General features: G+C 32.3%; 2 protein-coding genes across 6 annotated transcripts in view; both read right to left on the bottom strand.

Annotated features, from left to right (window-relative positions):
* Positions 1-1,573: 1,573 nt before the first annotated feature.
* On the bottom strand, positions 1,574-10,631 carry LOC137006715 (5'-3' exonuclease PLD4). Of its 3 annotated transcripts, none has more exons than XM_067367711.1 (12): positions 10,602-10,631; positions 9,934-9,964; positions 9,731-9,809; positions 7,589-7,767; positions 5,641-5,824; positions 5,428-5,548; positions 5,106-5,233; positions 4,641-4,841; positions 4,306-4,445; positions 2,265-2,430; positions 2,080-2,176; positions 1,574-2,004 (listed from the first exon to the last, which is right to left on the bottom strand). In XM_067367711.1, exons 2-12 carry the CDS (start codon positions 9,942-9,944, stop codon positions 1,793-1,795), a joined length of 1,518 nt encoding a protein of 505 aa, XP_067223812.1. In that variant the 5' UTR covers positions 9,945-9,964; positions 10,602-10,631; the 3' UTR covers positions 1,574-1,792. The 3 variants fall into 3 exon arrangements, with proteins under 3 accessions (XP_067223812.1, XP_067223811.1, XP_067223813.1); XM_067367710.1 differs by having other exon boundaries at positions 9,934-10,134; XM_067367712.1 differs by having other exon boundaries at positions 1,828-2,004; positions 2,084-2,176; positions 9,934-10,134.
* Positions 10,632-10,880: 249 nt separating this feature from the next.
* cep170ba (centrosomal protein 170Ba) overlaps positions 10,881-12,524 on the bottom strand; it is a 39,958-nt gene continuing 38,314 nt past the window's right edge. For all 3 annotated transcript variants that reach the window (XM_067367582.1, XM_067367583.1, XM_067367581.1), the window contains 2 exons: positions 11,563-11,614; positions 10,881-11,468 (listed from right to left, as the gene is read on the bottom strand). In XM_067367582.1, coding sequence (XP_067223683.1) covers positions 11,287-11,468; positions 11,563-11,614 — 234 coding nt within the window. In that variant the 3' untranslated portion in view covers positions 10,881-11,286. The remainder of the gene's footprint in view (positions 11,469-11,562; positions 11,615-12,524) is intronic.

Consider the following 12,524-nt stretch of genomic DNA (forward strand, 5'->3'; position numbering starts at 1 on the left):
GTTGTATGAGAAGATTTTTGATTTTTGTCTACATTTTGTCTGTGGTCAGGTGAAAAGGAAATACAATTTTATACACTTAACATGTAAAAATAATATATTTAATATATTTAATTATTTAAATATATATGAAATGTGTTGTTTTGGAACAACTTTAAGTATATTAAGTGTATTTTAAGACATGTTTAAGATCAATTTTAAGCTGTCTGCTACGGTGGCGCATTCCTGCCACATATTTTATTTACATAGGCTATTTTTGCCACTCAATTATGTGGTAAAAACAAGATATTATGTCGTTAAAATGACATCTTTTCTCATAAAAACGAGATATGTCGTTATAATGATATATATGATGTTTTCCTTTATTTAAATGAATTTATAAATCAGTGCCTTTATCACACTTTGTTCATTCAAGTTAATTTTACTGCACAAATGCAGAGTTTAAAAAATAATAGTGATTAAAATATTACATGCATTGAAAAAAAACATGTAATATTTTAAATATTTGTATTACATATTACGCACATATCGCCAATCTAGACAAATACAGTAGTATCCTAAAATAAAGTTTGTCCATATTCTTAATGAATTTATGAATATTAGCTGGTTATTAATATCTCATTATAATGACATAATTGAGTGGAAAAAATATTCAAAATATGCAAAAAGCTTAGCCTACATTAAATTGTTAAATTGGAACCACTTCAAGTAGCCTACATATAGTGCATACTGTATGTATTTAGAAATTATTTATGATATACTTTAATAATTCTTGAACAGTTAAAGCTTAAGTTTAATGTACTTCAAGAACATTTTATAGTGTTTCAGCTCATTAGAAATGTATTAACATTACACTACTTGTTTTTTTCAGCGTTCAAAATTTTATATTAAAAAGTGCAAAAATCTTTACTATTTTATAGACTGACAGGACAAAGTCGAAGGCACTTTTAGCACAAAGTATCAAATACTGTAGTGTTTTTGAACCATTCTGAGTGGAAGCATGCATTCCCTTGACTTTCTTCATGTTGTATTTATAGATTGTTTCTGTTTCCTCTTTATAGAGTTCATGGTTGAGATTCTTTCAGATTTTAGACTATTTTAACTAATAAAGTGAGCAGGATATGTTAAAATGTAGCGCATGGAATCAGCAGGCATGTATTTATGATACTAAGCGAGTATGACGTCTCTGCGGAACAAAAGTGGGCGTTTCTGAATTTGTGGGTGTTTTCAAACTGGTGGGTGTTCATAAATTATGCAATGAAAACGCTTAAACGTTCATCAAGACAAACTTTAAGTTGGCTTTTGCGGTTGCTAAGGTATTTGGGTTGTTGCTATGTGGTTGCTAATGTATTCTTGGTGGTTGTTAGGGTGTTGCTATGCAGTTGCTTGGGTACTCGGTGCTATGAGACAGACAGACACCATAGCGCTCGCTTGTATATTATTTTTTACTTAAATGTATTTGTTTATACATTAAACAAATACTTAAATAATGAATGTACACACACACACACACACACACACATGCGCTGAAACACTGAAGTGAAAAAAAAAACACTGAAATGTTATTGCATTCAATCTAGGTCAATTTTTAATAGTCATTTAATTTCACTGTATAAGAAAATTATTTTTAAAATGAAACGCAGCAGGCTTCCAAAATGCTTCCCTCATATGAAGACATGTAAATAATACATATATAATGACACAAATATAACAACAGTTTAAAATGCATGACATTTATACTTCACGTTTCATGCATAACAGAATTGAACACGTTGAATGTTTGTTGGTGAAGTGTCTATGGTGTGGATTTGGAGAAATCACAGTCATGGTTTTGCTTGAGCTCAGCGAGTGGAGAGGCGAACTGTGAGCTCCAGTCTCTGTCGAATACTGCACTCAGCTGCTGCTGGAATGTGTTTCCCGACGACGCAGAAGGCAAAGCATCCTGGGAAACCACTAAACCCACCCCGGCAGTGGAGTTGAAGTAGTCAGCTGACCAATTAGACGTGCCTGAACACAAAAAACAACATTTAGTATCAACGTTTCATTACATTACTATTGAGTAAAACCCAAATAATAACTCACCTACATACGCCACTTTATCGGTCACCATATATTTGTTGTGGTTGACTCTGGTATAGGGGATGTGCGACTGGTTTCCCGCTGGAATAATAAACAGCCTCTGTGCAATGAAAAGGATAAACAGCATTTAAAAACAGATTTTTATAGGTGAAATCCTTCCATGACTGCCTGTGTTTATGTCGACTCACCACTGCGATGTTAATGTTGTTAGACGGGGAATGAAGAGCATCTAATGACCGGAGGAAGGGCCATATGGACGGGTCAGTTTCTTGGCCACAACTGACCAACAGACACACGGACACGTTCCTCTCAAAGGCTGAACGCTTGAGAGCATCTTCAATGACCGGCCAGTATCTGTGTCACCAAACATACAATATAAACACACATGAAAGGAAACTAAATGCATTAGAGCTGGATAAATTCAATGACTCTCATAAAGACTTCACTAGTTTCATAACTGGATGAATCAGCATTTTTGACCGAATCCCTTGAATGAAAGATTCAATGACTCACTCATAAAGACTTCACTTGTTTCATTACAGGATGAATCAGCTTTTTTGAACAAATCTTTTGAATGAATGATTCAATGACTCACTCATAAAGACTTCACTTGTTTCATTACTGGATGAATCAGCTTTTTTGAACAAATCTTTTGAATGAATGATTTAATGACTCACTCATAAAGACTTCACTTGTTTCATTACTGGATGAATCAGCTTTTTTGAACAAATCTTTTGAATGAATGATTCAATGAGTCACTCATAAAGACTTCACTTGTTTCATTACTGGATGAATCAGCTTTTTTGAACAAATCTTTTGAATGAATGATTCAATGATTCACTCATAAAGACTTCACTTGTTTCATTACTGGATGAATCAACTGTTTTTGAACAAATCTCTTGAATGAATGATTCAATGACTCACTCATAAAGACTTCACTTGTTTCATTACTGGATGAATCAGCTTTTTTGAACGAATCTCTTGAATGAATGATTCAATGACTCACTCATAAAGACTTCACTAGTTTCATAACTGGATGAATGAGCGTTTTTGACCGAATCCCTTGAATGAATGATTCAATGACTCACTCATAAAGACTTCACTTGTTTCATTACTGGATGAATCAGCTTTTTTGAACAAATCTTTTGAATGAATGATTCAATGATTCACTCATAAAGACTTCACTTGTTTCATTACTGGATGAATCAGCTTTTTTGAACAAATCTTTTGAATGAATGATTCAATGATTCACTCATAAAGACTTCACTTGTTTCATTACTGGATGAATCAACTGTTTTTGAACAAATCTCTTGAATGAATGATTCAATGACTCACTCATAAAGACTTCACTTGTTTCATTACTGGATGAATCAGCTTTTTTGAACAAATCTCTTGAATGAATGATTCAATGACTCACTCATAAAGACTTCACTAGTTTCATAACTGGATGAATGAGCGTTTTTGACCGAATCCCTTGAATGAATGATTCAATGACTCACTCATAAAGACTTCACTAGTTTCATAACTGGATGAATGAGCGTTTTTGACCGAATCCCTTGAATGAATGATTCAATGACTCACTCATAAAGACTTCACTTGTTTCATTACTGGATGAATCAGCTTTTTTGAACAAATCTTTTGAATGAATGATTCAATGATTCACTCATAAAGACTTCACTTGTTTCATTACTGGATGAATGAGCGTTTTTGACCGAATCCCTTGAATGAATGATTCAATGACTCACTCATAAAGACTTCACTTGTTTCATTACTGGATGAATCAACTGTTTTTGAACAAATCTCTTGAATGAATGATTCAATGACTCACTCATAAAGACTTCACTTGTTTCATTACTGGATGAATCAGCTTTTTTGAACGAATCTCTTGAATGAATGATTCAATGACATACACATTTTTTAACGGTCACTTTTCGTCACCTACTGATGTAACAATGTCACTGAAGCGCCATATTTATTTGAAGCGCCAAGTTACTTCCTTACTTGATTATTGTAAGACAGAAATAATGATACTGTGTGACTGTTTGTGAAGCTGTTTCACATCTATACATGACTCTCTCTGGATCAGAACGCAGATCTGAATGTTCGCTGTGAAAGCTTTAACATACAGAGCCGAATTGTTCCCATTTAGGAATAAGATCGCGTGGGTGTTTGAATCGAGATTTGTGACTTGACTAGACTAGTGACTCCAGAAAGAGAAAACTCATTCACCCGTGATGATGAAAGAACTTCGAAGCGGGATAATACTCCATGACCGACACATGTATGAAGTCTTGCGCTCCTCCGATGGCCGACAGGATGGCGTCAAGGTCTCGGGTGCGAGAGTCCGGACAGAACGCAGGCGGAGAGGCCTGAGGAAGATGAGAGATGAAGCTTGCTTTACAAAGAAGTCTCTTCTGCTCACCAGCGATGCCGTAGAAATATACAGAGCTACTGCTAAAACACTGCCGCTTGTTTCTCTGGCGCATAAGGCTTATAGGCATCTCTAAAATACCGTAAATTAATTTGTTTTTGTGATCCATGATGATATAAGGAAGTGAAATCACCGTGATGTAAACTTGACTGGCTACACCGCTGAGGTTGAGCAGCAGCGGACGCTCCTCGTTGATGAAGGTGTCGTAGGTGGACGGCCACGGATCTGGGATGGACGCGTTGGACCGACCCATGACCCAGTACGACTGGAAGATCTTGTGCAGGTCAGCAGCCAAACCGCTGGAGTTATAGATCACCACGCCGAGCTCTTTGACCTGGAGAGGTTTATCAGACACACGCTATATACTAGCATAACTTCCGTTTGTCGACTTCAACCACAATACTTTACAAGCATAAACCAATGCACATGCAAATCAAAACATAAAAAAAAAAGAGTCTAATCTAGCTGATTTTTTTATTAAAAAGCAGTGTATACTGTGAATACTGCTGGCTATGAAACTAATTGTTTAAGCTTCTCTCTTGTAAATCACTCTGGACAAAAGCGTGTTAAACACACGAATGCAAATGTTGGTTCAGACCTGTGTTAAAGCTCTCCAGTCCATGTTGGCGCTGCCGATGTAAATGTGTTTCCCGTCCACAATCCAGAATTTAGTGTGAAGAATTCCTTTAGTCAAGCGGCCGAAGTTCACTCGCCGTATCTGTATTCCTACATGAAGACACACACTGTCAGAAAAATGTCTTTAAGAGAATTTTTCATTGTTAGTTCATGTTAACTAATTCATTTATTGTAAAGCATTACCATAAAAATTTTAAGTTAAAGTAAAAATAATGCATGTCAGTATATAAAAAGAAACTAGTATGAAGCTTGTCAAATCAAAATAAGGCTGCATAATTCCTGACCGTTTTCTTTCAGGACTTGTAAGTCTGTTGAATTGTGAGCCACAGTGGGGATGCTGGTCACCACTCGCACGGACACGTTTCTAGACGGTAATGCTCTGAACTCTTCTAAGATGTCTCTGCCCTGAGACACAAAAATGACATGTTAACCAAAAGGTTCAAAACCACCAATATTTCCCCATGTAACTGCAAACGTTGACTGTGAATGAATCTTACAGCTCTGTCAGTGCTGGAGTTCACGTTGATGTCTTCGGCCGTGAGAGACCAGTAGAAAGACGCCACGGCGATTTCTTTGGTGGCCAAAGACAGAAGATGCTTCCAGGCGTCATACAGGCTTTTCCCAGCGGAGGCGTTTCTCCCGTAATCCATACCGAGAGGAAAACTCTCAACAAGAACAATGCTGGGAGAAAATGAAGAAACAGTCACGTCCAATTTATCTTTATTATTATTCAACTTACTATCAACTTATTATTATTAAACTGAATTTAATATGAAACTTATTTTAATTAAAATGAAATAAATATTATCTTAAATAAAAAATATTTTATTTTATTATTATTTTGTTTATTTATTTTTAGTGTTATGATCTGAAACCATAAAACGGAAGAGGATTAGGGCCAAGCAATAAGAAAAAAATAAAACCATCTCGAGATTAAAGTTGTTAAATTTCGAGAAAAAACTCAAGATAAAATGTTTAGAATAAAGTCATTAAATTATGAGAATAAAGTCATTAAATTACGAGAAAAAAGTCATTAAATTACTAAAAACAAATACGTTAAATTACGAATTTGTTCTCAATTTAACAACTTTTTGACTTTATTGTCATAATTTAATGACTTTATTCTAAACATTTTATCTCGACTTTTTTCTCGAAATTTAACGACTTTTCTCATAATTTAACAAATTTGTTCTCATAATTTAACGACTTTATTCTAAACATTTTATCTCGACTTTTTCTCGAAATTTAAAATTTCTCGTAATTTAACAACTTTTTTCTCGTAATTTAACTAGTTTTTTCTTGTAATTTAACGAGTTAATTCTCAACATTTTCTCGACTTTTTTCTTGAAATTTAACGACTTTTTTCTAGTAATTTAATGAGTTTATTCTTAATTTTATTTCGACTTTTTTCTCTAAATTTAATTAGTTTTTCTCATAATTTAACGAGTTTATTCTCAACATTTTATCTCGACTTTTTTTCTCAATTTAATGAGTTTTCTTGAAATTCAACAACTTTAATCTCGCGATGTTTTTAAAAAAAAAAAATTTGTATTGCTTGGCCCTAATCCTCTTCCGTACCATAAACCATTTTTGTTACTTTAGGTAAAATAAATGTTATCTGAAATAAAATAAAACATAAAAAAAAACTTAAACTTGTTTTATTTCAGCCATTTTCCAAAGCAACATTTCGCATTTTAAGTACTAAAATAAGTAAAACCAAATAAAATAAAACTATAATAAATCTTAATAAAAACGAATTTAGAAATAATATTAAAACAAAAACTTACAAAACACACAAAAGTTACTAAAACTTAAACTACAACTTAAGAGAAAACATGAAACAAAATCAGAAAAATAAGATATAATATCACCAAAACATCACTGTCGCAAAACCTATTGAAACATTGAAATCATGTCAATTAAATGTTCAACAAATAAATAAAGAAATATTGCTCCAAAAATGTTCAATTCTACTGAATCACTCAAAAATATTTCCATCTATTGTAAATATTTCAGCTGAATAACCCGAGTAATCTTTAAATATTATGAATTTATATATGAATTTATATGATCAACTGAACTAATTTTATACTTAACACACAGTTAAGCACATATAAATAAATAAATGAATTGTAAATAATCTGTTAAAATGATTTTCAATCTTAATCACTATATTTGAATTGTCCACTGATATCAGTCACATGACTTCTCTAAAAGATGAACAGTGTGATGATAATAAATGATGGTTGTATGAGGAGATTTAACTTGGGAAATTCATAAAAGTTAGTTTATTTTTTAAGAAAATGAAATTGAATCTAAATGTCAGCTTTCAACGTGCTCATGTAGTCAGCAAAATCAAAAAGACAAAGAGACGTTCGTCTTTTAAACTCCAGAAGTGCCAAAGGTGGCAGGAAGTGAGAATATGAAAACAGGAAGTCCACACACCTGCTCTGCTCATTCGGGATGGTATCATTACAGCATGTCGGAGTGTGATGATGGGGACTCAAATCCTCATTGATTTGATCTTCGTTCTTTAATTTCTCTATTACCACTATGGCCAATAAAACCCCTAAAACGATCAAACCTCCAGTGGCCAACAGGGCAGATAATGAGCACTTTGATTTCTGAAAACAGAAAAACATCACCGCCCATTTTAGATATAAAACATCAGACCTGTAGATGAGATTAAATACTCTTTAAAAGGATGTAGATTCAGAAACTTGTTATTAGCGACACTGGTGGTCGTTAAGTGAACTGCAGCCAGAAACAGTATGTAAACGTACAAACGTGATTAAAAGCAGATGTGCTGACGACAAACTTCTTTTTTGTTGGAAATACTGGTTAACCTATGTTTTTTTTCTTGATATTTTGTGACTTTTTCTCATTTATCATCATGAACATGCATGCAAAGTTTCAACATGCTGGTGTTTTTTGACATATACAAACAAAATTACTATTACGTTCGTGATGTTCGCGGGTCAATTTGACCCGCATATTTTAACGCTCTAAGGCAACTGTACTGATCCAAAATAATAACATTTCTTGGTTATATTTTGTTATTTTTTTACTACCTTATGAAGCTAAAAAATTAGGTTTTCAACACTTATTTCAATACAGAAAAATATTTTGTCAGCCACAGATGGTAAAAATTACCTATCATTTATTTTTTCAAGCTACCTGATATAATATTAAACCTTTGTTTTTTTTTCTTGAAATTTTGTGCCCTTTTCTCATTTAGGTTCATGAACATGCATGCAAAGTTTCAACACACTGATGTGTTGTGAAATGTGCATACAGAAATTTTATACGTTCGTACTGTTTGTGGGTCAATTTGACCCCCATAGGCAACCATTCAAAATCAACTACAGACCCTAAATTCAAAACACTTCTGTGTTGTACGTCAGAACTCCTCAACTCCAGTACTGACGTGTCAGTGTCTTAATGAGTTTAACTGCTTTTTATTTTCAAAGTTTGTGGAAATATAAAGTTGTTTTACCTGTTAATTATCTATCCCACTTTTTGAGCTTAGATATTAAAATGACTTTTCTAACTTAAATTGTTAAAAATTTTGAATACTTCAGAGCACAGACTTAAGTTTGGTATCTTTTTAAAGGGAAAACTTCATAGATTATTGTAGAAGTAAAAAGTAAAAAAAAAAAAAGTTGTAAAAGTAAAGTTTAAAAAAAGTTTATGAAAATTTAAAATGTATAAAAAATATATATTTTTATATTTTATATAAAATATATATTTTACAAAACATTTTCAGCTCTAAAACATCAAGAAAATCAAAGTTAAATATCTGAACAAGTTCTGTGCCGAATTTTAGGTTGATATCTCAAAAAAACAAGTTTTAGTAAGACTTTGTGCGCAGTACCAAACTTTTTCACTAGATGACATCAAGACTCCATCGGTGACTCTTCGATTTCCATATATGGTTTGAGTGATCTGAACCATATTTTCCACACTTTTCAAAATATTTATGAAGTTTCATTAGAAGTTTGGGGAGTAATATTAATATTTGATTTGAATTCAATCCCTAAAACACATAAAAAAAAGAATCATGAAGATCAAATGAAGAATCTATCGCTATTTATCATTTATTTTGAAAATCAGTCACCAAATATGAAAATTACAGTCTGAAAGCTTTCAAACGATATATAGTTTGTCAAGATTACTTTAGGTTTAGACTAAGATATTATTGTTATAAATGTATAATGGTAAATGTCCCACAGGTCGGGGGAGGGGCCGTCTTAAAAATAGTGGTTAAAAATATTTTTATTAATCATAAATTCAGATATTTATCCTTTGTAATGTGTGAAAAATATTGATATTAAAAGTTAATTATTTAAACATGATTGTATGTTTTTTTACATATTGTGATTTTTGGGGAATTGTATAGAATCCAATTAGGGTCAATTTGACCCGGACCATAACGAGTGTACACAGAAATCGAACAGTGCACGAGGATTAAATAGACAGAGAAAGGTCTTTTTTTAGGTTTCATTACAAGCTGTTCACACATTGTCAGTAAAATGTGATTAATACATGAAACGTCTTACATATAGCCTATTTAAAGCATCAACTCACCCTGGTGTTGGACACATAATTGTCATGCAAGCTCTTATACGGTGAGGTCAGTTCTTGAACATCTCGTAAGCGTGTAGATCTAAAAGCAGAACATGGAGAAGCTGATTGACATCGACAGACTTTGCACAAGCATACAGCTGAAACGCGTTTATATTTCTGTAATAAATCGACACAAAACAAGTGATAAAGTGCAATGAACTTACGCAGTAGGCATGTTGAAGCAGGTGTTGTTTTCTTGTGTGATGCATAAAGGGAAATATTCTCAAATAGTCATTAGTTCCTCATTCACTTTTCATTTCTGTTTTTTTTTTTTTAAATGTCACATTAACACTTACGTAATGTTCAAAAAGGCTTTCAAACACCTATAGATCACATCTTAAAATTAACTGACAAACATTAATTTTCTGAAAAAGATACAGGGAATGATTACAATTATAGCAAAACATGCTGCAAAATACATGAATGTTTATGAAATTTGAAAACAAATGGTAAATTTGCATAAAGAGGATCACAACTGTATGATTAAAGGTTCATTTTAAGCTTGGATCTTCTGTGAGTTGAATGCACAGATTTTAAGACAGCATTTATTAACAAACACTGAAAAATATTTGGTCTAGGAATAACTTTAAAACCATTTTCACTTCACAATTTCACAAATAATTACAAACAAATGGCAAGTGACAATGAATGTACATGCATTTTTATTTTTTTTTTTAGAGTGGAAGTAAATGTTCAAATGCTTATAAAGTCTTGTTTTGCACATCAGCATCAAAGAGGAGCTAAATATATCGGAAATAGGAACTGAAAAATCACATCACTCAGACATGTTGATATATTAAAATATGTATGCATGCTGAAAAATATGTCATACCTCATTCAGAGCACTTGAGTTTGTCCGAACACTCGTCATACAGGCATTAAAGACCATGAAAGAGTTTCAGAAGCTCTGGACTGATGCGAGTTAAGATTTCACTTTCATTTCGGCAGAAACACGACTGACCAGAGCTTCAATTACACATGTATGAGTTTATATGTAGCTATAATAACTAGTCAGGGTCATTAGAGACTAATATAGATCATCAGAGTGAATTTAGAAAAACAAAACCTCCATGAAAATAATGACACGAGAACAAAACGCTTACATTTGAATTCTTTAATGATCTTTAACACAGAAAATAACCCTGTCCAACAGAGACAAAAAGAGATTTAAATAATCATGTAAATTACTTGACTTATATTTCCATAACAACAATCAAAAAAAGTAACAAAGATAAAGAAAAATCATTTACAGTTATTACATTGAATGCCAAAATCTCAAGCGTTGCGTTATGAATGCCACAAGCTGTTGAAACTGGTTTGTTTGGAGCAATATAAATGTGCAAATATACGTCAAACATATCTTCATATTCTCCCAAACGCCTGAGGTTTTCATGAGGAGCTTGTGCCAGACGGTTTGATTCTACCCACCAACCTATGCAGATTTCCACTTGTGTGCTGAAATCATTAGCAAAGTGACTAGTGATGATGCTTTGAGTGAACCGACACGGACAGAGTCGTCATACCAGTGAACTTTCCCTGTCTGTGCTTCTGAACATGCGGCGGCTGTTCGGCGTCGGTCCGCCGCCTCGCTGGGACGATCTCGCATCCCGGGACGCGGCTGTGGACCTGCGGACGCCAGCTGAGGAAACCGTCCTGCTGAGGTCAGGGTTTCCTCGAGGATCGATGATTGTGTTGATGACTGAAGGGACACAAGGGAGGAGTTATCTGACCATCTGAAGGTCATTAAGATGAAACATTTAAACTGGCGAGAAGAGAAGACCGCATCGACTGACCTTCCAGCTGTTTCTGGACTCTCCTCAGCTCTTTGAGAATTGATGCAATTTCCTTCAATACGAGCAGTAGATGAAAGGAAAACAAAAAGGGCTTAATTGATTCAAGAGCAACTATTCAGTATTAAAAACTTGGTAACACTACAATGAGTTTTGATTTGTGAACGTTCGTTAACTACTTTAGTTAACATGAACTAATATAGAAGAATACAGCATTTATTCATCTTAATGTTAATCTCAACATTTACTAATACATTCTTAAGATCAAAAGTTGACATTAATACACTGAATATGAACATTTTTATTAACTAACATTAACAAAAAGGTAATAAATGCTGCAAAAATATATAGTTAATATTTATAAATATTAACATACTATATAAACTTTATTTTTAATTATAAATAAACTTATATTAATAGCAATTATATATGTCTATATAAATATGAATAACTTTTTTATTTTTTCATTTCTTTTTTAATACTTATATATAAACTTTATAAATATATATGTAAGTTTATTTATAATTACTATTCATTTTTAATATAAGATTATATATAAATTAATTAATTTAATTTTATAATTATATATGAATATGTTTTTATATAATTACTTATATATATATATATATATATATATATTATATAGAGAGACGAAACTTCTTTTAAAAACATTAAAAATCTTAGTGGTTCCAAACTTTTGGACTGTACTGTGTGTGTGTATATATATTAAATTGATTTTATAATTATATATAAATAAGTTTTTATATAAGTACTTATGTATATAAGTTAATAATAATTATATATAAACATATATTTTAATATCATTATTATTAATAAAATTTATAGTATTAATTTAAATAAAATATTTTATATATATATATATATTATATATATATACACACACACACACACAAACACACATACATACATACACATACCAATGTATATTTATATGTACATCAATG

This window comes from Chanodichthys erythropterus, chromosome 18 (assembly GCF_024489055.1).
Source record: "Chanodichthys erythropterus isolate Z2021 chromosome 18, ASM2448905v1, whole genome shotgun sequence".
NCBI lineage: Eukaryota > Metazoa > Chordata > Actinopteri > Cypriniformes > Xenocyprididae > Chanodichthys > Chanodichthys erythropterus.